The sequence below is a fragment of the Phalacrocorax carbo genome, chromosome 12, assembly GCF_963921805.1.
Source record: "Phalacrocorax carbo chromosome 12, bPhaCar2.1, whole genome shotgun sequence".
In the NCBI taxonomy this organism is placed as follows: Eukaryota; Metazoa; Chordata; class Aves; order Suliformes; family Phalacrocoracidae; genus Phalacrocorax; species Phalacrocorax carbo.
The window spans coordinates 7,947,059-7,971,959 of NC_087524.1; the positions used below are offsets into that span (position 1 = coordinate 7,947,059).

The 24,901-nt window shown below is 55.7% G+C and overlaps 2 protein-coding genes and 1 long non-coding RNA gene across 3 annotated transcripts in view; 2 read left to right on the forward strand and 1 right to left on the reverse strand.

Annotated features, from left to right (window-relative positions):
- The window catches only part of OGA (O-GlcNAcase), a 23,550-nt gene extending 20,057 nt beyond the window's left edge, over positions 1 to 3,493 (forward strand). The window contains exons 15-16 of the mRNA XM_064463993.1: positions 1,770 to 1,929; positions 2,708 to 3,493. Coding sequence (XP_064320063.1) covers positions 1,770 to 1,929; positions 2,708 to 2,844 — 297 coding nt within the window. The 3' untranslated portion in view covers positions 2,845 to 3,493. The remainder of the gene's footprint in view (positions 1 to 1,769; positions 1,930 to 2,707) is intronic.
- Positions 2,006 to 7,670, reverse strand: LOC135315495 (uncharacterized). Its single transcript, XR_010374981.1, has 2 exons — positions 7,434 to 7,670; positions 2,006 to 6,080 (listed from the first exon to the last, which is right to left on the reverse strand). It is a non-coding gene; the product is annotated as an uncharacterized LOC135315495 (long non-coding RNA).
- On the forward strand, positions 6,751 to 11,018 carry NPM3 (nucleophosmin/nucleoplasmin 3). The gene is made up of 6 exons (XM_064463994.1): positions 6,751 to 6,856; positions 8,509 to 8,594; positions 9,293 to 9,412; positions 9,671 to 9,764; positions 10,187 to 10,303; positions 10,424 to 11,018. The coding sequence occupies exons 1-5, from the start codon at positions 6,814 to 6,816 to the stop codon at positions 10,285 to 10,287; spliced, it is 444 nt and encodes a 147-aa protein (XP_064320064.1). The 5' UTR covers positions 6,751 to 6,813; the 3' UTR covers positions 10,288 to 10,303; positions 10,424 to 11,018.
- Positions 11,019 to 24,901: the final 13,883 nt, after the last annotated feature.

Here is a 24,901-nt window from a genome sequence, read left to right on the forward strand (position 1 = left end):
TAGTTTCTGCATGCTGCAGGTAAGTCTAGCCTCTGATGGTCACATTGGTTTAAGTATGGAAAACAAATTAAAGAGCACTTGGTTTTGATGTTAAAATCTATGAGCTATTTGTGGAGTGTGACAGCTGTAAATGGTGCAAAATGATACCTCGCTTTTAGCAAGTGCTAAGAATATCTTGAATTGTTTTTGGAAGAAATTAGGGAAACTATGTCACTGAACTGTCAGAAATAGTGAAGAATTATAGCTGATGCATTCTTGTCAAGGGAAGAAATGTGTTTAGTACTAAGAGGTGCTGATCCACACCTGCATGTGGAAGGAGATGTGGACAAAACTGTAGTAGAGACAGGCCTAGAAACACCACTTCTGAGCCTTTTTCTTCCCCCCTTAAGAGTGAAAGAATGTTTTCCAGAAAATATTCTTCAACAAGTTGTCTGAATACAAAGGCTGGTATCACACTGGTGGGCATCCTGAGGGGAGCCCCAGCTGTTAAGGGCAGGGCAAAAATGGCGTATATGGCAGTGTACCCTTGCTTTATTTGGCTAGGACTTAGACAGAATCTTAGAGGAGGTCATGGCGCTGGGAGCACAGGCCTTCACGTGAACAAAGCAAACCTTCCTGTAAATTGAATGAAATGTTTGTCACCCTATTGTGAAAATGGCCACTACTTATAGGCGTGTTTTATGGAGGGAAAGTGAAGTTCATTTAAGAACGGAGGAAAAACAACAAACAAACAAAACCCCAACCCCTAAAACCACCAAAAAAAAACCCCCCAAAACACACAAAAAACCACCACCAAAACCCTAACTTCCCCACAAAACAAACAAAAAGCCCCAAACAAACAAAACCCAAAACATACCCCCCGCCCCAGCGTTCTGGGGTAGGTGTGACTAGAAGCTACATTAATGGCTCCACTAGTACTGTTGAAGTGGGGCTGATTCTGCAGTCTGTAGGTTTTATGACTTGATTCATCTACATTTGCACAGTGCTGTGCTTTCAACTTTATATGCAAATTCAGATTTTTGAAGCAATGCTAAACATGTAAAGATAGCAGAAACTAAATATGGCAGAGCTGTGGTAGGTACAGTAAGGGAGAAGGGGCCTTGATTTCCAGAAGTTTGGCTTTAAACTTTGGAGAGAAAGCAGGAGCTATTTTGTGCTGATAAACCAGCTTTTCTGTTGAGATGTTTAGGAATATTTTTTGCTGTTGGTACATTACCCCAGGATTTCTGCTGCTGGTACGATATTTCAGAAAAAGTCTGTTTCTTGAGACTATGGGATTGAGGGATGTTCCCAGGAGTGCATGTGATAGTTTTTAGTGATCGACAACCTCCTTTAGTGATGAACAAGGTTTATTTTTGCCTTTGGTGGAGCAAGTAGTCTAAGATAATTGTGTGGACATGAGAGATGTTTCTAGGCTGTTGTGAACCAAAGCATACAGGTGGAAGGTTAGGAATCTTAGAGCTAAAATCGCACATGTAAAATGAAAAGTAATATCTGTGCACAAACTCTTGGTTATTGGTTGGCTTATGGTTTATGGCTTAAAGTGAGGGTCACTGAGAAGCCACATGAAGCTTCTGTAGCCTGCCTTTTTATCTGGAGGACAGAGAACAACTTAGCAGGTAAGGAACAAAGTGGCCATCAGAGGTGTAGTTGAAAAGCATGCTGATTTGGAGGTATTCTCTGTGAGCAAAGCAGCCTCCCTTAATAAAGATGAAAGAAAATTAAAAGCTGGTTAATGATTAAATGTCTGTTTCCCATCGTCTTTTCAGAAAATAATGCTAAGCTTCCATGAAGAGCAAGAAGTATTGCCAGAATCGTTCCTTGCCAACTTCCCATCATTGATAAAGATTGATATCCACAAAAAAGTGACAGATCCAAGTGTGGCCAAAAGTATGATGGCCTGCCTGCTTTCTTCTCTAAAGGCTAATGGTAAGCTTCTGGCACTCAAAATTCTTTGCTTTCTAACTGTGTGTTAGTTCAAGGATGCAAGACAAAGTCAGGATGCTTATATTAACATACTGTATTTGCATGTCAGCCTGAGATATTTTATTCCTGCCATAGTTGGCAGTCTAGATTTAGGTAAATAAATATAAAAGCTTTCAGACAACTAGCTTCTGCTGCTGACTTTGGTAAAAGGTTGCTTTTCGCTTTAGCCATTATCTTGCAAATTAGAAAATAGGAAGAACTGAGGGAGCAATTTGGCAATGAGAGCACACATTTTTACATCTTGAACAACGCACAAACATTTATATTTTCCCCTGCTGGTGTTGGTAATGAAGCTGCTGCTTAAGTGTGGCAGCGTGCACTGGTGGGTAATGACCAAAACCAGTATGGGGAAGTACCTGGTTGTCTGCCTTACTGCACGTCTGAGGTTCGCAGTTCCTTTGCGTGATTTGGTGCCCTCTCCTAGTGCCATTTCCTGAGCCAACATGAGAGTTTCAGGATGCTTTTATGTGGAATAAAAGGTGTGCAGAGGGTTTGTTCAGACTGACGAGACATCTGCAATGTGCAGTTCCATTAGGGGATGGTCAGCTCTCTTGCTGTAAATCTGGTCTCTCTTGGACACTATGTTCCTTGCGGAATTGGATCCGTGACTTCGTGGGGTTTAAATGTTGAAATAGGTGGGAGCTCTAGGAATACTTCATGTCTGTGCTTTTTACAGTAACTTTTCTCCTACAGTGTTTTGTTTGTTGCTTCCTTTTTTCAGGCTCCCGTGGGGCTTTTTGTGAAGTGAGACCAGATGATAAAAGAATCCTGGAATTCTACAGCAAGCTGGGTTGTTTTGAAATCGCTAAAATGGAAGGATTTCCAAAGGATGTTGTTATCCTTGGAAGAAGTCTGTGAAGCGCTTGACAGCGAACTGTTCCAGTACTGTAGTCCCTTAACAGCTGGGCAGGTAGTGGTGGGGATCTTCCTATGGTCTAGCTGCACAAAGCCAGCGATAAGCCAGCTTGGTAGAAGGGGCTATGCGAAAATCACCCATCACACATTCAGACTGTAACTTGTTGGAAGAGGATAATGCTGCTGAAAACACTGTTTTAACAAAGAGAAACCTTGTCCTCTCCTGGTCCTGTGTGAAGTGCCAAGGAATCTTGCATGGGCTATAGCTTCTCAGAGGAATCCCTCTCAATCGGTGCTGTGGTTGATGACAGTTCTCTGCATTCATGTGTCAACAGAAAAGCAGTCTCTGGCAGAAGTGTCTGTAAAGATGCAGGTTTTTTCTCTGTCATAGAGCAGGATGCACAACTGGAAGTTGCAGAAATGGGAGGGATTGCTTGTGTCAATCAGCAAATTTAAAGATAAGCAGCTACAGTTCTATTTTTGACTATCTTTATGCTTGTTGATAAAGCAATGACCCGTTGTCACTTCTAATGACCATTGGTTCAAGCTTTGTGCTTTGTTAGGGACAAATGTGCAGTGGTCTGTGGCAGAAGTCACTTAATGACAAACTTGTAAATTTGAGTGTATATAAACTTAGCCGTATGCTGACTAACTTTTTGTTTACTGGTTTTTGTAACTTTTTCTTTTGAAAAGTGAAATGGTCTAGGTCCAAGATGGCACTTTTGAATAACCTAAAACCACAATGGAGAACGAATCTGTCCTCGGCACTGACCTTTCTTATTGTGCCTCGTATCCAGGGCTAGAAACTGACCATTTGGGTAAGGGGATCCCAAATGATCCTTCCGTCAGATGGCAGTTTGTCACTGCTCGAGGTTATCATCATTCTCCTGGGACTGAAACAGCAATTCACAGGGTGGTCTGCTGAACCCGTTAATTTTGGTAACATTCACACAGGATTGTGGATGAAAGACGGTGAGAGGGAGAGAGCTGGCCCACGGCTGAGATTTGTCCCTGGAACAGTCACCATCTTTCAAAGCCTGTTCGTACTAGTTTGATTAAATCAGGGTCTTCAAGTCCTGCACATTTGTATCAAATAACTTTTCTATAAGAAATGCCACAATAAGCACATTTTTACACATTATTTAAATGGTTACCTACTTTTAAATGTTCCAAGAGTTTAATGTTTTTACCCAGGACTGACATGTTTGGCTATGGGATGGAATCGGCATGGTATGGGATCTGGTAGTGAGGTAGTCGCATCATTTATGAAATTGGTATTTCACAGAAGTCCCAGTGCCCCAGATACGCAATTGGCCAATGGTACCTTGCAGTACCTTGCTTCTTTCACCTGCTGCCACCAGCTGTCTTTATGTTCCTTTTAAATTTTCCTGGTTTTTTTTTTTGGTGGGGCACAAGAGAAGTTCCGTTCCTTTTAAAAGCCTCCAGCCACATAGGAGAAGTTGGCAACCTGTAATGAATGGCATTAAGACTGCAGTAGCATTGCCTGCAACCCATGAGGAGATGCTGTGTTTGGCCTCCTGGTGCAGTCACGTGCAGGATGGGTTTCTTTTTTTCCTTTGCAGAATGTGAACAATTTTCTTAATGCAATAGCAAAGTATTTAAGTTGAAACAAGTTCATTTCGTTTTGAGAGAGGTACGGGGTTGTGCTATGGGATTTCATGTAAGTCAGAGCTGAATGCCACTAGTTTTTATACAGCTTTGAGTGCATGTTGAGTAGCTGATGCCTTGGTTTGTCAGGTGGGAGAGTTGTTTCTTCATGGATACCAGAGTCAACTTATTTTATCTGGATGCGTCACATTATGGCATAGGATGCTTGTGGCCTTATTTCTTGGTATTTAAGGAGTTGCCACATTTTCTCTTCCTATGACTTTGTTATTACTATAGAAGTTACTTGTATAAGCCTATGGAATGTCAGGCCAATACCATCATTCTAGGATTGTAAAGTGATATGTTGACATATCTTTCATGGTTATGAATTTTCATTAAGGTTGGAATGCCACTTTCATTAATCTGTTTTTAGATCAACAGTATCTGTAGCAGAAAAAAAGACCTGTAAAACTGTATTTGAAGACCATGCGAGAAATAGAATAAAAATTGAGAAGTGAATGTAAATAAGAAATGTGTATTTTGTGTACGAGGTTCCAGAACTGGGAGTGTTTCACAGTGTATGTTACATCACGGCATACGTGTCGGGTGCCCTCGGGATCAGCTGGCAGAGGGACTTTGGGTTTGGTGGTGGCAGCATGTTGCATGGTGGGCGCTTGTGCTGATGTTTTTCACAGGCAGGCATTCAGTGACCCTTCAGAAGTCCTCGCCCCAATGATTTGTGGGGTGGCAGTGACCTTTCTTATTGGCCTTTCTGTGTGAGTAGCACTGGGTGAACTTTACTGGTTTTGTAAAACCCAGTTCTTTCAAAGGTGGTCTCCAGTGTCTGGCAAAGCCCGCGCGAGCTGTGTTGCGGCAGTGCTCGTTCACACTTGCTTACTCTTTTGGTTTTTTTCCTCACTGGCTGCTGGGTTTAGAGGTTGCTGAAACTGAGAAGAGCCTGCTGGCAGAAACAAGGTAGGAGGCGAAGTAACTTGAGGGTCACGCAGTTTTCTCCTAACCCAGTAAACGTGTGCTATGTTAAAACTATCATTTTTCTTCACAAAATCATAATGTGTTGCATATAGTCGTCTTGGTTTTCCTGAAACCTCTTTCACGAAGTTATGGCGGAAATGGCAGTATGACTTGCCAGTGTCAAATGCGTCTCCGCCGGGGAGAAAGGTTTGGACTCTGGTGTTGCCCCAGGAACTTCTTTAAAGGCAGAAATGGGCTTTCTTGCCTTCCTTGCTCGGGGGCGGTGGCCGAGGATGGGTCATGTAGGTCAGGTGCTGCCACCAGCCAGGTGGCTGCGGGGAGCAGCTACCGTAGAAGCAAATGGCTGCGCTTGTGTAACGATTGCCGAGCAAGCGCTTGCCTTTTTCTGGGACCGGGATTGGCTTTTCAAACCTCTTCAGTCATGTTTTTCTTGAACTGACTCCAGCTGGAGCAGAGCAAATGCCCGGTTGCTGGAGGTCTCCTGCAGCGGGAGAAGAGCCAGCTTCCGACCGAAAACGTGGTCTGAGCTCATCGTTAGCGGGGTTTGTTTTAATCCAGCTGCTCCCGCCTCCGCTCCTGCAGCACGGACCGGGCCGCTTCCCTTTCTGTGTTGAAAGGCCACTCCAGCCCTCTGCTCCCTGCAATAGATTTTGAAGCAGGATCTTGTCTTCTGCATTCAAAGGCTCCTGCCCCTCAGTCATCGTGCTGCTCACCCACACTTAAAGGGATAGAGATGAGCAGGTCCCTCCTGTGGTGCCCCTGCCCTGCTTCCTGTTACCCTCCTCCCCCCTGCTACCTCTCTTTATGCCCTTGACTCTCTGCCTCTCCGGCCTCCAGCTGTGCCTTGTCTCTTCTCCCCAGTGCCTGGGATGCAGGATGGTGCCCATGAGATGGGCAATAGGTGGACAGTTGTTCTGGTGCGGTGTCAGTAACTGCCTGATCCTGCTGCCCTGCCTGTGCCTGACGGGCCCGGCGGGGACAGGAGGCACCCCCACCCCCAGTTAGAGGATGTAGTGGGGTCTTTCATCTCCTGGGTGGTTCTTTGGCTGTTCACTACCCTCACGATGTAAGACCCTCTTACCCCTCCTGCCCACCTCCCCAGGAACATTTTCTGACGGAACAGGCCGGTTACCAGCAATTAGGACCCCACTGGGGTAATAACCCTTCCGCTTTCACCGGGAGAGGATAAAGTGCTGCGACAGCGGCCTCTCACCAGGTGCTCCCCCTCCCCGCCCAGCCGCTCCACCGAGCCGGCCCTTCCAGAAAGGGGACCGTGCTGGCGGGGCGGGGCGGGGCAGCTCGGCCCAGCCAGGCCCGGCCCAGCCAGGCCCGGCCCGCCCCGCCTCCCTCCCAGCGCCGCGCTGCCGCCTCATGGAGCCCCAGGGTCCCGGCTGCCGCGGCAGCGTCCTCTTCGGTGAGCGGCCCCGGCGGGAGGGAGACGGGGGGAAGAGATGGTTCGGGGAGCTGAGACGGGGGTGGGAGGGGGGCGCGGGGTAATAGACGGGGAGCCGAAGGGACACGGGCGGGCGGAGATAAGGGTAAGGAGAGACACGGTGGGGGGGGGGGTGACAAATGGGGGGCAGGAGAGAGACGGGGGGGAGAGGGACTTTGGGGAGTACCGGGGAGGGCGTAGGGGCAGGAAAGACACGGGGGGTGGGGCAAAAGAGAGACCTGGAGGCAGCAGAGACACGTGGATCTGGAGACACACGTGGGGGCATTACTGAGCCCCGGGGGTACTGGACGTGCCGGGGTGGGGGACGGGGAAAGGGCGACTGGCGCTGCCCTGGAGTTTGGGGAGAGGGACACGTGTATGGCCGGGCTTGGGAGGGAGCGGGCGGGTGGTGGGGGAGTCCTGGGGGAGCCGCGTGGGGTCCTGGGGTTCCTGTGTGCAGGGTACCGGGAGGAGGGGCTGGGAGTAATGGGCGGGGGAGCGGAATCCCCGGCTCCCGCCGGTTTCTCCCGCTCCTCCGGTTAATCCCCCACGCTCCTACCTCGGCGTTTCGTGGGTCCCCTTGGCTGAGCGGCAGAGCCGCGTCCCTCTGGGAGGGTTTTTGGCTGGGGCTGTTAAACCCCCCGCAACACGTGGCCCTGCGCCGCTCGTACCCGTGCGTGCGAGCAGGCCCGCGCACGCGTGTCCGCGCTGCTCCCGGCCCAAAGCATCCCGAGCGGTCGCAGCGCGGCTCAGCAAACGCTTCTTTTGAAATGGGAAGTGGAGCAGCAGCCCCCGAGGCCCTTTTATGCACCTGGATTTCGGCCCTTGCCCTGGTGAGCTGAATGCATAAGCATGGTTAGACAGAGGTCCTGCCCTGGGCTGTGTCTGCTGAGGCTTTTCTCTCTCCCTCCCCGTTGCAAATACCGGGTCTGGCATGCAGGGCTCAGCTCTGTGTTTTTCCAATCTGCTTCACATTGGTGAATCATCCTGCAATAATCAAACACACCCAGGGCACTCTGCCTTTCCTTCCTCCCCATGGTCAGCTGAATCCTGACCCTAAGAGCCAAGGACGTAATTTTACATCTCCCTTGGTTTTTTAGCTGTTTGGAGAAGTATGTAATAAAACCTGTCTCGAGATTTGTCTTGAGGGACTCCAGGTCCCTGAAGCCTGGCCCAGCATCCTCCCCTCGGGCTGTTCCACATCACTCAGGACCTGTGCTCTGTGCCTTTACCTCTTGCCAGAACATTTTTCTGACTCTGGGGAGGGCAGAGCTGCCTTGCTGTCTGCTCCCCCTCCTGGTGTCCAGAGTACTGTGCCCTGGCTGTGCGGCTCTGGAGGGGGTGAGCCTTGCCCTGCCTGTGCTCGGCGGCCTTGGGTGCCCCTGGGCACTGCTTCATGGCTGCCTGGTTTGGGGACACCAGGTTTTGTCCCTGTATGGTGCCAAGCTGGATGCATAGTTCTTAGGTACACTTTGTCCTGAAGCCCAGGGTGCCCTGGCCTGAGCATGAGCAAATTAAGGACTTGAGGGATGCTTGTGTGCGTGCCTGGCTGGGGCTCGCCCTGGGAGCCCTTTGTCCATGGCATGTGGGGCTGCGTAACGGCTGCTGCAGCTTTTCTGATCTCCTCTTTCTAGGCTGTGAGCTGACTGCCAGTACCAAATCCTACACGTTTCAGGTGGATGAGGAAGATGACTCCAACCACATTTTGGCTTTGTCTGTGGTAAGAGAAAAGAGAATTAACTGTGCTTGTCCTCTCCCATTGTGGCCCACGGCCTCAGCCCACCCTTCCCAGTCTCATTCCCCCTTCTCTGGCCAGGCTAGACCAGGGGACTCCCTTGGCTGAGGTCTCAGCACCGGCTGCTCTCAGGGCAGGGTACAGGACTGTCATGTTTATGGAGGTGCTTGAGCAAAGCTAGTGGTGTCAGGAGGTTGCTCAACAGAGGAATACTCCAGACATGGGGTGAAGGAAAGTACTTTTTTCCCTGTGTTTGACCTTGCTGGAGCCTGCTACTAGAACATGGTCCCCCTCACCAGCTGGGTCTCTGGCTTGTTGCTCTCCAAGGCCAGGTAGATGCAGGGCTTCGTTCCTGGCTCTCCCTGTGGGTCACTTTCTGTCCTGGGAGCACAGGACCTGCCAGCATGGGTCAGATCAGCAGAAAATGCAGCCCAGGTTCCATCTTTTGAGGTGGTTGCAGGTCCCAGCTGGGAAAGGCACAAAGCCCCTCTGGAGGTGGTCAGGGGGCAATTGCTTTAGGGGGGGCTCTGTGATCTCCCTGTTTTGTGGAGCAGCACCCTCACACCTTGGCATGGCAGCAGGACTGGTAGCATTACTGTGGGTCACTTGTCCCATGGACAGCCCTGGCTGTCCCTGCTGTGTCCCCTGGGAGAGCAGTAGTTCACAATCTCCGCTCCCATCAGGTCTGCCTCACGGATGGTGCCAAGGATGAGTGCAATGTGGTGGAAGTCGTTGGGCGAAACCATGAGAACCAGGAGATTGCTGTGCCCATGGCAAACCTGAAGTTGTCATGCCAGCCCTTGGTAAGAGGTTTTATTGAAGACTCAGTGGGGATGGCTGCAGGGACCTGAACATTGCTGGATGTTTGTGGACCTTCCCCCTAGGATCCTGACCATGAGCTGGTCTGCAGCTCACAGGGTACACCCTGGGTAGCCTTGGCCTGTCTGCAGATGCCCTCAGGAGGACATGTTTAACTGGGCCAGGTGCCATGATGGGGTCTGCAGGACATTATGCTTTTTGCCTCTGCCCCTAACTCAGTTCCATCTCTTGTCTCTTTGCAGCTGAGTCTGGACAACTTCAAGCTGCAGCCTCCGGTCACCTTCCGCCTGGCAGCAGGCTCTGGCCCGGTACATGTCACTGGCTGGCACCAGATTGGTAAGGACTTGTGGGTGGGGAAAAGCTTGGGAGGAGCGAGGGGTATGGAGGGGCTCCCTCCAGTGAGAATCCCAGCCAGGGAGCCCCATGGGAGATGTGCCTGGTGCTGCCCAGCACGTGTGCTTGGTGCCTTCTTTGTGCTGGTTCCCCAGGGGCCACCTCCATGCAGGGATTCCTTCCCTGACATAAAGCCTTGCACTGGAAAGGGGGTCCAGATGATTCACGCTGTCCCATTTTCCCATGGCTGGATGTTGCCATTCCCCTCTGCGATGTGTCTCCAGCTGGAATACAGCTTATTGCCCACAAGCTTTTAAAACTGCTCCAGTGCTCCTTGGTCTGCTCTGCTCTTGGGTGTCTTGGGGGCCAGTTGTATTTGCAAAGAAGACATACGTTGGTGAGTAACAGTTATTTGTATGTCCCAGTGCAGAGGGAAGATGCTTCCTTTGAGGAGGACGATGACTTGTCTGAGGAGGAGGAGCTTGCTCCTATCATGCCAGCCAAGAAGTGGAAGAGGAAGCAGTAACTTACCTGCAGACAAGGTGAGAGGCCAGGCGGCCTCAGAGGAAGGGTCTGGGTAGCTGTGACAGCAGCATGGCAAGCGTGGGTGGAAGCTGCCCTGCTGCAGGTGGCTACTGGTCTCAATCTGTTTCTTCTACCAGGTACTCGCTGGGACTTCTCTCCCGGGACAGCTTTTACCTCAGACACCTCTTGCCAGGACCTCAACATTCTCTGCTTTGGTTTTATTTTCTTTTTTTTTTTTTCTCTTGTAACTTCTTGGGGAGCAGGGGCTGCTCCCAGCACTGGGGTGTCTCCTTTCCCTCAGCCCTGGGAAGTTGATCCCAAAACTGGATGGATGCTGCTGGTATACCCCCTCTCCTCCATACCTGTGCTGGGAGTTGGGAATGGAGGAGGTGATCCTTGCCCTGTGCCTTTTTGCTGTCCTGGACCTCTGCTCTATGCACCCTGTCTCCCTAGCTCTGAAATACCCAGTCCTGGCCCCTTCCCCAGCACAGGTGCATAAAGCTAGTGGTGGGACAGGCAGTTTCACTGATTCTGGTCTGTTTCATTTTCTTTACTTGTAATTTGATGGGTTTTATACACTTGGAAGTGTCAAATGGGCCCAGGCTGCACCCTCAACGGCAGTTGTGGTGGGGTGGGAGCTCACAGCCTGTTTGTGATCTGGGGGAAGGTTCTGGGTCAACCTGCTTTGTAAAGAACTGTTTTACACTCTGAATAAAGGTCTCTCAGGCGTCAGGTCTGGAGAGGGGTCACTGCTGTCTGGCAGGTTCCTCCCATGCGCACTGCAGTGGGAGATGCTCCTCTGTGTCTGGACCCCTGACCCTGGCAATGCTACAGCGCTCCCAGGAGGGGCCCGAGGGCTCCTCTCCCTCCCTTGGGGGCTCTGCACACTTGTGCCTCGTGAGGTAGCTCAGCGCTGCATCCAGGCCACCGAGGGAAGGGGCAGAGTTGCAGGTGGCTGTACAGTGCAGAGACGCAGCTCCACGTGTGCTCTGAAAGGTAACCCAGCTGTTAGCAATGCCCCCCTGGTTTGGGCCACATCGGCCCTAGTGCTGGGCACTGTCACAGCAAGGTCCTCCCTTGCACCTTGCTCTCAGCCCAGCAGCGCCCTGTGGAGGGGTGAAACACCAGTGCTTGCAGGGTGTGGGGCAGGCTTGAGCTCTGACCTTTGCTGGGGAGTCGTGTCCCGCTGTGTCTGGAGAGGGTTTGATCTGTTCTGCACTTCAGTCAGGTGGCACTTCTCACCCCGGGAGCTAGTCCTGTACTGTTTCTCTGATGGTTTCCCTGCATCTTATCAAGCATCTGATCAAGCATCCCTGGCCCATGGGCCACTGCCAGTCCCAGCCCTCCTCATTTGTGACACTGGCTGTTGTCCCTGAGAAGCGCCATGTACTGTCCTGCCGGCCCCGGTGGTGCCCTGGGACGGTGAGCTTTTTGGTTGCATGGACTCCAGTACGAAATCCTCCAGGGCAGATCCTCAGCTCAGGCTCCATCCTACGTTGTTAGCAGGGCTATTTCTCCCCTCTGGGGCCTGTGCAGCTCCCCTCTGCATCCCACATCCCTGCTGTTTCTTTCTGGAGCCGAGACCATTTGACCGCCACCGAGGGAGGCTTTGGTGCCCCTTGCAGCAAAGGCGAAAAGGACCTTTGGCGTCTGAACCCCATGGCGTGGGGCGGTGCCCCTGCCTGCGGGGCGCCGGAGGACAGAGCAGAGCCGGCCTGGGGGGCGATGCACCCCCTTGGCTGGTGCGTGGCACCCCGCAGCAGCGCGGAGGGAGGGGCCGGGGCGCTGGGAGCGGCGTTACCCCGGTACCTGCTGGTGGCCGGCGGCGGGGCCCGGGAGGCGGCGGGGCCCGGGAGGCGGCGGGGCCCGGGAGGCGGCGGGGGCCGGGAGGCGGCGGGGCCCGGGAGGCGGCGGGGGCCGGGAGGCGGCGGGGCCCGGCGCGGGGGCCGCTAGATGGCAGGCGGGCAGCGCGGCGGCTCGGCGGCCGCGGGGCCGGGGTCCAGCCCCCTCCTGGCCTCTCTCCTTGCCCCTGCCAGGCCCGCCGGGGGCTTGCACCAAGGCATGGCCACGCTCCCTGGGCCTGGGCAGCCCCTGGGATGCAAAGGGTATCCATCACCCTGCTCTGCTTCGGGTCCCTGCGCGGGACGGCACGCTTGGGTCTGGCCCTGCGGGGAGGATAGGTGCCGGCTGGGAGAGGCCGTGCCTCTGGGGAAGTATGGTTCCTCCTGCCACCCAGGGCTGGTGGTTTGTGCCCGTGCCCACAAGCACTGTGAGGTTCCCCATGCAAATGTCATTATCCTGCGGAGGTTTGTGGGAAGAGGGGCGGTTCGGCAGCCTTGCTGAGAGAAGAGATCCAGGAGCATCCTCCCCGAGGGCTGGATGCATGTTTGAGAGGCACTGGCAGGGCACAGCGCGCCGGTGCCCTGTGCTGATGGTGCAGGAGAGGTGTTTGGGGTGGTGAATGGAGTTGTGGCTGTGCCGGTGCTGGGATGGTGCCCAGCCCCTGCCAGGGCTGGCATATGCAGGACCTCGTACATCTCCTTGGCTGTATGTGCTTGGAAGTGGTCAGGGCTAATTTATCTGCTGGGCCTTGGTCCTGCTTGCTCTCTGTGGAGGAGCAGCTTGGCTCAGGAGAGATAAGAGCCAGTAGATCATTTTTAACAAGGTGTTCCTGGAAGGGTGGGCTGGGGGAGGCGGCCGGCTCAGAGCTTGGAGGGCAGTGATGAGGGGAGGGAGCAGGCACAGCTCAGCCCTGGCAGGGTGGTACAGCTGCTTCACACGGGATGGGAGAGGCAATGCTGACTGATGAGGAGTGTTCGGCCTCTGAAAGGGTAGAAGGAGATGGTTTCAAGGTGCTGGTTTCCTTAGGAGTGTCTAGGTAGCTGGGACAAGGGGCTGTGGCAGGAGGGACAGTCCTTCAGGGGGATCAAAGGTGGCACCATGGGGGACATGGTGCTGGTGGCAGGAGGCTTGAGGAGACCAAGCTTGTCTACACCACTGCAGGACCAGCCCATCCTAAAGCCTTGTCACGAGTACTGCCTGGTCCCCAGTACTGCTGCAGGGTAATGCCAGGGGAGAGGGAACACCCCAGTCCCAGAGGGGGCAGTGGAGGGCCTGGGGCGTGTTGGCACTCCCAGACCCCTTTCTAAGTGACTTTAGGAGGTTTGCTTCCCCCTCCCCAGCAATGTCACAGCCTTGATGTACTCACCTTGGGGAGAGAAGTATAAATGCTGAGATGGCAGGAGGCTGGGAGGGGGGATGCGCTCACACACAGCGCTTAATGGGGAAGGATGGGATTACAGGGGTCACGCTAGGTGAGCAGCTTCCTTCACGGAGCTGATGGTATCAAAGCAGGTGCCCCTGGCTGCAAATACCTTGTGCAAACAAACAGGGCTGTCTTAAGAGCAGGTGAGTTCTAGCATGGCTGGGCTGGGGGGTACACAGGGGTGGCGGGGGGCAGAAGGCTCTCTGTGCGTGGGGAGCGAAGCATGGGGCTCCCAGTGTGAGGGCTGCCTTGTTTTGCATAGGGTGGGAGGAAAAACAAATTTGTGTGCCTATGTACATACGTGGGCTCCCCATGCTGGAAATGCATGTAAGGGTGTGGAGCCCATTGCTCTTCCGTGGGGTGGTGGAGGTGCTGGGAGCCAAATGATGCCCCTACCCAGGTGATGGCTCTGGTGTTGCTCCGGGAGGTGGTTGGCTCTAAGCATCCCTCCTGTCTGCTGCATTTTGCGGCTCTGCATGCTGACAATGCTGGGGATGGATCCGTCCCTGCTCTGGCAGCACCAGGGAACCCTTACCCTGGCTGAGCCATGCAGTAGAGAAACGTGGCCATAGCGTGGCTCAATGTGGAGGTCACCATGCATGAGCACCATGGCCATGCACCCACACTGCTGCACTCCCCATGGCCCTCCTGAGCTGGCCTGCTGTGCTGGGCGAGTGGCTCAGGCTGCTCACTGCAGGATCTGGCTCAGGTGCAGCCCCACTGGGCTGGGGCTAGGCTGACTGCCTCCAGCCGGGTGGCAGCACCGGGCCGCAGCTTCCAGGGGATGTTCTGCGTTTAGAGGTCAGGTTTGAGTTGCTTCTTCAGGGATGGAGGAGAGGGATGGGAAACTGCTTTCCCGAGCATGGCCATGCAACAGTTTTCCGTGTGATGCCTCAGATGGTCCTGCCCCATTGATTTTCTTGCTGGGTTTCAACTCTCCATGGCTGAGAACTCGGCCTCAGGGTGTCTGAGAGGCGCAGCTGTAACCATGCTGTAGGTGGGGCTGGTCCCCTGCTCCATGAGTTCTGTGTTGCTGGTTCACACACTAAACTGGGATAATACCTCTTTCCTCTGAGGCTTGGCTGCCTGGGGTACGGAGGAAGCCAGTTGGACAGCCCTGGAGACGCAGCATTCCCTGTTATCCCAGGGTGCAGCGGCTCTGCAAGGTGGGGCAGAGAGCCGTGGGGTGCATGGCACCTCGGTGGCAGCAGGACCCAGGAAAAGGGCCAGCAGAGCCTCCCTCAGCTGGAACCACCCTGGCGGTGGGTATGATGAGTGTCCCATTCTCTACAGCATCAGCTGTGCTATCCCTGTTCTGTCCTGCCGGGCAGTGGGCACAGGTACATGTGCCATTGCTTCAGGGAGATGCTGGCATCCTAATGTGCAGGGCTGACCCTGCCATAGCTGAACCAGGGGAACTTTGCAACCAAGAGAGGAAGAAGCAGGACCTGGAAGGGCCAGGCTGCTGACAATTCCCATCCTCTTCCTATCAACACACCTTGCAGACAAAAATGCCGCTGGTGCATTCTGTGGGAACAGCCCTGTCTGCTGGAGAAGCCAAAACTCAGGTCTGGGGTCAGCTCCTGCACACTGGTGCTCAGTCATGTGCTGGGTCCTCCCCAGAGTGCCTTGAGCTGGCTGGGAGCCTGGACACGTGGGTGTTGACCCCACTGACTGCTCTGCGGGAGGAGAAGAGGCTCCTCCAGCTCTCAGCTCCACAGCGGGTGCTGGCAGCTGATTTACCACAGCTGCTCCTGGGTGCACATCCTGGCACAGGAGGATAGTTATGGCCAGGCTCTGCTCTGAGTGTTTGCAGGCTGCACCAGATGCTCCACATGTCTGCTTGCAGTCGCGATGCCTTGTCCCCAGCTCCGCAGCACTGCCCAGAATACATGAGGGGGTTGTTTCCATGAAGGTGCTGCTGTGACAGCTGTGGGTTTGTGGTCTGTAGTGGGGTGTAGCAGAAGGCACTGGGGGAGCATGGAGTGATGCTGGAGCAGGGGTTGTGCCATGAGTTGGGTTTAAGCTTGCAAGCCCATAAAGCAGGTGCTAAAAGTGAACATGGTTGGGCTGTAGTAGAGAGCCCCATGCAATACAGCCTGGGCGAGGCTCCATTGCAGCCATCCCGCACTGTCCCTCCCGCATCCCCAGGGCAGCTGGACTCATGTCGGGGTGGCATTAGCAGCTCTGCATTTGACAGCCATGGTCGAGATACCTGGAGGTCGCAGGTGTCCTGGCCTTCGACTCCTCCAAAACGCAAATCTAATCACTGTGGGCTGGGCTGTCCCTGACACAGGCAGGATCCTCATCGCTGGCTGTGCTTCACTGCCAGTGCTGGTGGCAGCCAGGGGGCCGGGGTCTGCCCAGAGCAGCTGGGCTGTGCCCCAAGGGGATGTAGGATCTGCCGGAGGGATCCTCCCAAGGAGGCACCTTGCTGCGGGGAGTGCAGGGACTTTGCAGTCCCCTGTTTCCAGCCCTACCGGTGACAGAGCCCCAGCCTACACGGGCAGGATTTGGCCTCTGTGGTGTCCTTGCTGGTGATGGCTCTGCACAGGGGCTGTGGGACACCCATACCCTCTCCATGTCTCCAGCCCTAGCTCCCCTGATGGGCTCCCAGGGGGGTGGAGACCTGAGGGGTCTGAGACACCAGACCACGCTGCACTGCATGTGGTTTTGGGGGCTGGATAGGAAGAGCTGTTGCTGATGGGCAGAGCAGAGGACGAAGTGAGCACAGGGGACAGAGGTCTTGTCTGTGGCAGTCCGCCCTGCCAGACCTCCTGGTGCTCAGCTCACAGGGAAAGGCAGTATGGTCTAGTGGCAGGGCTGGGCCATTGGGACATGGGATTTTGGCTCCGGTAGAAAATGTGGGAGTAACTGGAGACCTCTCAAATCCTATCTGAACTCCCTGGGTGCTTGTTCCTGTTCCTAGGCTGGCTTCCTGTAGCCCTGACTTGTCCCCGCGCACTCTGGAGATGGCATCTGCACCATGATGGGAGCTTGGGCATCTTGTGCAGGCCATGGCCAAGCTCCAGGATGCTGTGGCAATTCCCTACCACAGAACGTGCCTGGGAGAAGCCAGTTACAGGCTGTCTCCAGGCTCTGGCTGCACTTTTGCCTGGGACCACGTTCCCTGCCTTCCCAAAACTCAGAGGTGTGCAGAGTGGCACAGAGACCAGACATGGCCCTGAACATGGGAGCTGGAGAGGGGCAGAGTTCCTGCGCCAGCCACAGAATTGGTGTGAGGTGGGGGCTGTAGGGCTGATGGGAGCTGGAGGGCTGGGCTTGGGTAAGGGCTAGCAGTGGGGTTTGGGGCACATATGGGGCTGGTCAGCAGGCTGAGAGGCTGTGGCCAACCCGGGGGAGCAGCAGGTGCCATGCATGCCCACCTTGCAGCTCCTTTGGTGTTTGCTCTCACTGGCCCTGCCGCCTCCCCCAGTCCCCTTGGCTCTCACAGGGCCGTGTGGGGTGCCTCAGGAGCTGGCTCCCCGCGGCCAGGGTCAGGATGAGCTGTGGCTCTGCTGGGCTGGGATGTCAAAGGGGCCATAACCCTGGTGTTTTGCAAACTCCTGGGGTCAGCAGTTCAGCTGCCACTGACACAGGGGCCCAGAGACACACACGGGCATTTTGGGTGGATGCTGTAAGCAAACAAACGAAGGTAGAGTTACAGTCGACGGACAGCCCCCCCCCAGCCACTGCTGTTAGTTTTAGGCTTAAGCCCCCCTGTGGGCTGGGCCCAGGCATCCTCTTCCTAAGAGAACCCAAATCAAAGCCAAATTGCCCAGCCCGGCTTGCTGGGAGCCAAGGCTGAAGCTGGGCAGCAAAGTGCCAGCATTTTGCTTCTCTCTATATCAGCTCCTCATGGCCCTGAAGGAGCCTCTGAGTCCATCCCACTGAAAGGACAGTGACCCCCAGAAGTGAGTGATGGCTTCCACCCTCCTGGGTGGCCAGTGGAGCCCCCTCCCACCCAGCCTGGCTTTGACCCTTTTCCCAGCCCTACCTGATGGTGTGTGGCTGGAGACCCCGAGGAGGGTGCTGTTGCTTGGGCTAGGGCTATGATGCTGGGGAAGTTGTGCCAGCCAACAGGAATGCCTTGGGACCAGGCTCTTGGAGGTGCTGTTTGGTCTGTGCAGTGGGGTCAGGAATGAAGTGGAGCTGCTTAAATGCCATGAGCACGCACAACCTCATCTACGTGTCCGTGTGTGTCACCCCTTCCCCATGCACATGTGTTATGGCCATTTCTGCTCAGGCTGCTCATTTACTGACCACTGTTAGAGGCAGAGCAGATTCGCACAAGAATGCCCAACCTTGGGTTTATATTGTTCTGGGCTGGGGATGCCACTTTTTCCCTGAGCTGCTCCCATGTGAACTGCCCTCACTGGCAGCCTTTGGTCTTTGTTTGTGGCTTGCCTAGCTCCAGCCCAGCTGTGAGAGTCTGTGTGGACCCTTCTCAAGCTGTGTGGCTTCAGAGCCATCCCAGTTATCTCTCCTCGCAGGTGGATGTGGTCTGGGGGTGTGTTTCCCCATCACTGCCCTCCACAAGACTTCTGGCCGCGCTCAGCACTGCCAATCTCTACGCATGTGCCTGACTCACCTCTGAACCCCTGCCACGTGCCGGATGTGGATGCCAGAGCCAAAAGCAGTGCTGGTCTCAGCAAAGCCAAATGTAGCCATGAGACAGATGCTTAACACCAACAGAAAATCCCTCTGTGCATCCATGGACTGCCCTGGATGAACTCTGGTTCTGCCTGGGGACCAGGAGCAAAGCTGCCACATGCTGAACCTCCCACGGCTGCCCTGGGCAGCTCACTGATGTGGGCGGTGAGCTCTTCTCCACATCACCCAGCCTGGATGGAAAGCAGAGCCCAGCTTTGACTCCTCTGATCTGCAGCAGCATTGCTGCCTGGAATTCAGCACCTGGCCACTGGAGGATGATGGAGCCAGCATTGACACCAGCACTTCCAGCAACACAGCCTGGAATTATGGAAGCAAAGGCTATGTTTCCAGAAAACTGCTGGACAGGAGGTGGTGAAACCGCCTCCAAAGGGCAGAGGCATAAGCCCAGTTCCCTGAAACGAAGTTGTGAGAGTAGGCTGCTGAAGAGGGACCTAACGGGGCCACATCACCCAGGTTGGTCCTGCACAGGGGTGGGCTCAGCTCCAGGGGGCTGTGACCAGAACGCAGGGCTAGTCTCCTTCCCTGGCGTTCCCACTGCCCACAGAACACACCTCAACCCTGCTGCTAGTAATTGAACAGAGTAGAATTAATTGTGAGTGGGTTGTGTCTCCCCTCCCCACTCCTCATTTGCCCCGGGGCTGCCTTGATGCTGTGGGTAGAGAAGACAAGGTCATTCCCATGTAACACATCCCGGTGGGGTTCGGCCAAGTTCCTTCCCTTCAGGGGGGAGAGGGGCAGGTTAATGGCAAGTGGTGGGATTGCCCCAGGCTGCTCCGTGCTGCTCAGCCATGGAGGAGCTGCTGTTGCCTCCGAAACGCACCATTAATGCTGTGGTCCCTTTGAGAAAGATCAGTGGGCAGGACTGGGGGTGCTGGGCTGTGGGGCTGGGAAGGGTGAGAGTGGCATGGGCTAGCATCTCTCTGGTTCTGCTGGGAAGCCTCTACATGTTTATTCTGGGGTGGCAAAAGCTGGTTTATGGCAAGCATCCACCAGGCACAGCTGTAAAGTGTTACAGGATCCTGGTTTTCATGTTTTTGGCTCTCCATTATATGATGTTGGAGGGGAAGGAGATGCTCGGATGCAGGGAAGTGCTGCCTGTGCTCCGGTGTCCTCGTCTTTGTGTGTCCTAACCTTTGGCTAACCCTCAGCCCCATGCCAGCCACCCCACTGCCTACACTGTCTGTCCCCCTTCAAAGGCAACTGCTCTGCAGACTCTCTGAGCCCTCTGTGCCTGCAGAGAGGAGGTCTCCTCACCCTCCGGCCAGCTCAGTGTTGCAGTGTGCTGTTGCAAGAGCTGCTCTCCTCCATCAGTCACGGTTAGCCCTGTGGTCCTGTCTATGACCCTGGCATAGCAGGAGCAGGGAACCGTGCCTGTTGGCCCTTCTCTGCAAGTGACAGCAATGTCCTGGTTGCTTCTCCACTTCTCCACCTGATACTTTCCCCTGGTAAAGAGACTTACAAGCCAAACCTGTGGGTGTTTTGCTGGCTACCCCTCACCCCAAATTCTCCCAGCCTCCTCTTGTGATGTGAACTTCCAGTTTGCCGGGAGTCCGTCTCTCTACTTGTCCCCTAGTGATGCTAGTGAGGAGGTTTTAGGTCAATGCTCAGGGGGAAGCTGGTAAAAGCTACACCTTGCTGGCTTTGACGTCTTGTGGGGAGCAGGGGCTTGCTCTGCTGTCCCTCACCCTGCAGGAGGAGAGGGCTGTCTGTGGATCACTTCTGACCTGGACTGGGCCAGACGGGGATGATGCCCTAGAAGAAGCAGGCTGGGACCTGGGCTGTGTCCTGCAGATGTGCAAAAGGGACATCCTGGGAGAGAGCAGGGATGGTGCTGCTATGACCCTGCGTGAGGGGAGCAATGCTGAGGGTCACAAAAGGACCACCCCCCAGCATCCCCTGTGCTCTCCCCAGTCTCTGCTGTATGGCAGCACATGCAGCACCCTCCCAGGGGTCTCACAGCCTGCTGCCCCCTCCATCTCCTCAAATCCTCTCCAGGTCTACTCACTGACTGCTCCACAAGCTGCCCCCATGGTTCCTGGCTGCCAGGGGAGCCTGTGTGTGGTGCAAAAGGGAGGTGGAGGTGGGGAAGGTCTGGGAGCAAGCCTGGACCCCAGCTGGGCTGGGACAGCCATCTCCATATCCTGGTTCCTCTCTCAGATCCTGCTTCTTGGTGTGGCAGACCTGCGGCTGTGCCTGAGCACCCTTAGCTTTATGGGAACAGAGGTGATGGAGCTGCAGCTCATATCTCCAGTGTTTGATGCTTCATCTGCAGCATTTAACATCCCTGAGAAACACAAAACACATGAGCTGCTCTTTGAGAGAAACACACTCCTGTGCCTGCCCAGCCTAAACATGGTCCCAGTTCTGCAGATCAGAGCAATGGAGCAGTGGGGCACTGGGACGGGACCTGATGGGACCATGCTGGTAGTCTCCTACAGGGATTACAGCCTGATGGCTGCCTGGGGTGCTGGGGACACAGCAGGTCCCCAAGCCTTTCAGCTGAGACGGGATTTCTTCCACCAGCTCCATAGCAGCTTGGCCTGAGGCCTGGCACAGAAGTGCCAGGCTGGGGTTTCTGTGCTCCACAGGAGAGCCAGACAAGTCATTTAGCCTCAGTGCCTGGGGATGGAGGGGACCTTCATCCCATGGACCAGGGAGCTTAGCTCAGATGGCCTGTGAAGGAGCTGATAGGCAGGCTGATTTCCCTTGTGCTGCCTTGCACAGGACAGAGGCTTCCCAAAAAAGGCTTGTTTTTTACTTAAAAAACAGGTGTGTGTGGGTGTCATCCTTGATGCAAATATGGGTGGCCCTGCGGTTGGCTGGGAAGCACCGAGGGAAGGAGGCAAATGCCTCTGTGCAGGCACCCGACTTCCCTGCAAGGAGCAGATTTTGGCCATGAGCTGAGGCAACAACAGAGGTGGGATGGGCAGCCGTGATGCTGCCTGTCCCTGGCTGCCATCACCAACCCGCTCGTGTCTCTCCCCTGCCCGAAGGTGGGATAGGATGGGGTCTGGGAAGGCGTGGGCCTGAGGATGGCTGGCAGGAGCATCGTCTGTCATCTGCTGTCAGGCAAAGTGTGGCCACCCCTGGGTGATCCCGCACTGGCTTGATTTTACAGCCATGACTGGCACTTGAGCCTGTTTGCTGAGGGCAGGGGGCACACGGGGCTGTCAGCTCGCGGCTGCCTCTGACCCCGTACGGGACACCATAAATCTCCTGGTTCACGGCAGCTTGGGCTGTTCTGGACACTGTTGAACACAGTGTGCGGTGTGCAGGGTAACGTGTGGCCCGACCTTGCATCTGCTGGAGGTAAAGCAGGGGTGGCTGCTGGTGAGCAAGAGCAGCATCTGGGAGAGAGGCAGTGCCTAAATCCCTTTAATTTTTCACATATAAACCCACAAGGATTATCTTCATTTAGAGCATTAGGAATATCTAGTGCTGCCTGCTCTGTTTTTGCCTGGTTTTCCTTAGGCAGCCCAGAGAGGTGGATATGGGGAGCCACCTCACCCGTGCCATGGTACATCAGCTGTTTGTACAGTTCGACACAGAGGGTTTTTATCCCGTGTGGTGGGCTGAAGAGCTGGGTGCATGCGTGTGTGCTACCCGTGGAAACCCTCTCCTGCTTCAGCCGAGCACCATCAGTACCCATCCTGCTCATTCCTGTGGTACTCCTAACATCTTCCAGTGAAACACAGGCTTGGCCCAAGACTGCTTTCTACATGTAGGAAACCCCCTCAGAAACATCCTTCCTGCCTTTTGCACCGAGAAAAAGGGAAAGTGCACAAGGCGCTTATTTTGTGGGAAATTTGGCCAAAGCAAGGCAGCTGCCCGCCCTGCGCTGTGCTAGGTCTGACGATAGCGATGCAGAGGCTGTTTTTCCCCGTCACCCCGTGGGGCCGCGGGGACGGGGCAGCTCCCGGGCCCCCTGCCCACCCGCGGCACGGCATCCCCGCGGCGGCGGCAGCGTGTGCGGCGGTGCAGCCCCGCCGCCCTGTCACTCAGAGCCCGGCTGACAGGAGCTGCCTCTCCAGCGGCGGCAGATAGCGCTGATTGCTGATTCGAGGAAACAAAATAGCAATTGTAATTATGGGCTCTGATAAGATAAAGGAGGGCGCGGGGAGCGCGGGGACCGGCAGCGGGGCACGGCCGGCAAATTAGCAGCTGTCACTCAGCGCCGAGCAAGGCGGCGCCGGCCCCGGCCCCGGCCAGGTACCGGCCCCGGGGGCCGCCCGCCGCAGCCCCGCCGCAGCCCCCGCCCCGGTGCGCAACAGGTGGCGGGGCCGGGAGCGCCGGGGCTCGCCGGAACAATGCAGCCCTCGGCGGCCCTGCCCGGGCTGCGGGGCTGAGCCCCGTCCCGCCGCCGCCGCCCGGCCCCATGGCCCCGCACCGCCGGCCCTGAGGGCGCCCGCCCGTCCCACCAGGTAAGCGCCCGCCCGGCGGGGATGCTCGGGGGGTCCCGCTGTCCGCTCCCCACCCCGGATGCTGTATTTGCTCAGCCTCGCTCCCTCCCGAAACTCCGGCCACCCCCCCCACCCCCTTCCTCTATCCCTCCCGGTAATCCCTTTAACGTCTGGCACGTCCCGGGAGGGTTCGCCCGCCCCACTCCCAATCCACAACACGCCCGCGGAACGGTGAGCCCCTAGCGGGGGAACGGCGGCTCCCGCGCCCCCTCCCTCCCTCCCTCCCTTAAACCGCGCTTTACAGATGGGGAAACTGAGGCACGGGGCGGGGAGGGCGTCCCGCCAGCGGCTGCCTCCGAGCCCGGCCCTTGGTGCCAGCCCCGAGCCCAGCGACACCTGGCCCACCGCCCCCCTGCCTCGGCAGGTACCGCCGGGCTGGGGAGGGGAGCGGGGGCGGCCTCCCTCCCCCGGCCGTGCCCGCCCCCGCCGTCGGGGCTGCGGGCCGGCCTCGCCGCCTCCCGGGGTGGCAGCGGGGCCGCGGAGCGGGGCGGGGGGCGCCCCACGGCGGGGGGCCGCCGGCCGTGCGCCCCGGGGGCTGGGCGGGCGGGCGAGCGGGCGGGCCGGCGGGGGCCTTTCTCCTCTGTAGCCGCTTGTGCCCTCCTTTCCTCGGGGCGAGGACGCGCCGGCAGGGCGAGAGGAGGTGAGGAGCCGAGGCAGCGCCGCGCCGCGCCCCCCCGGGCGCTCCCCGCCGCCGCCGGGCCCCGGACTCCCGGCCCCGCACCGGCGCCGCGATGGACCCCTGCTCCTCGCTCTTCAGCTACGTGTGAGTACCGGCAGCCCCGGCCCTCCTGCCCCGGGCCCGCAGCCCCCCGGTTCACACCTCTCTCCTGCTTTTCTCTCTTCCCCCCTCCCAGGTTAATGCACTTGTTCGTCCTCTGCCTGCAAGCCCAGGTAAGTGCCCGCCGGCTTTGTTCGCCCCTCAGGGATGGGGGGGTGCCCCGCAGCCGCCGCCAAGCACCCCGGGGTTGGGAGGGAGGAACAGTTTAAAACCTAAAAGACAGAAGTCGCCCGGCTGTAAAAAGCCGAGGCCGAGGGGGGAGCCCCCCCGGGCTGCAAAATAAAGGTGCGGAGGATTCGGGCTGGGAGGCAGGGAGTACCTGCGCTTTTAAGGAATTGCCCGGGTTATTTTTAAGTAGCTTTAGGTCCCGTCCCCCCCACCTCTAAACGGTGCTGTGGCTACCCCCGTTCCTCTTGTCCGTTTTTTTTTGTTTGTGTTTTGTTTTTTTTTTCCCCCCCTACACTTCTTCATCCAAAAAGTAAAGCGGCATTAAAGAGAGGAAAAGAAACCCCACCAAAACCCTACTTAAAAAGTGCAGGTTTTGATTCAGCTTAGATTTGTCAGACTTCAGCATCGCTGCTTTCTATCGCCAGAGACAGAAGTGTCATGAACAGATTAAACAGCGCGGGCAGAGCTTGTGCAACACCCGCATACCAGCAGGCACGGGTCGCTGGAAGCGGTGCGCCTTCAAACCGGGGTGAAGCCCCTCTTCCCCCTGAGATCACAGGTGCAGAAGTTTTGTTTGAAATGCCCTTTAAGCTACTTTTTTATTATTATTATTTTCCTGGAAGCTTGGGAAAAAAAAATAAAATCGAGTTTCCAGCCGGAAAGCAAGGGGAATGAAACACTGGGAGTGTGCAGCTGTATAAAAACATAGCTGTAATATTTGGGAGTATGAGATGGAGACCAAACAGCAGCATGGCTAATGACCTCTCCTCCACATGGTACCCTCATCAGAGCTGGGGAGAGAATCCTGCTGCATTATCCAAAACCCGTCTATAGGAAACACACATGCACAGGCAGAAGCAGAGGGAGAGAGGTGACATTGTCAAGGGGAGATATCTCTATAAAGGCAGCTTTGGGAGAGCAGCGGCTTTTGATTTTATTGGGTTTTTTTGTTGTTGTTGAAGACAGGAGGAAATCTTCCCATTTGACATGGGGGTGGCAGGGGGTAGTCCCAGCCTTCTGATGTTGAAAGGAGCTATCTCCTAACATTTGCTCAGAATACATCTTTATAAATGTCAGGGAGCAGCGAAACTTTCCAGACTTAAAAGAGGGATTTGAGACAAGGGGGGAAAAAAGACTTCTGTGCAAGCTCGTGAGCTGGGGCTGGGGTGGGGCAGGTTTGGCTGCTCCTGAAAATCACTTAAAGCCCAGGAGCAGCAGCACCAGGTCTGGAGGGGTTGCACTCAGCTGCGGCTCCGGGGCTAACGGGTTT

Bases quoted from the DNA above. Each gene is read 5' to 3' on its own strand.
- NPM3 (XM_064463994.1), top strand. From the start codon at position 6,814: ATGGAGCCCCAGGGTCCCGGCTGCCGCGGCAGCGTCCTCTTCG. The intron at 6,857-8,508 runs GTGAGCGGCCCC...TCCTCTTTCTAG, and splicing joins CCGCGGCAGCGTCCTCTTCG to GCTGTGAGCTGACTGCCAGT. The intron at 9,765-10,186 runs GTAAGGACTTGT...TGTATGTCCCAG, and splicing joins CACTGGCTGGCACCAGATTG to TGCAGAGGGAAGATGCTTCC.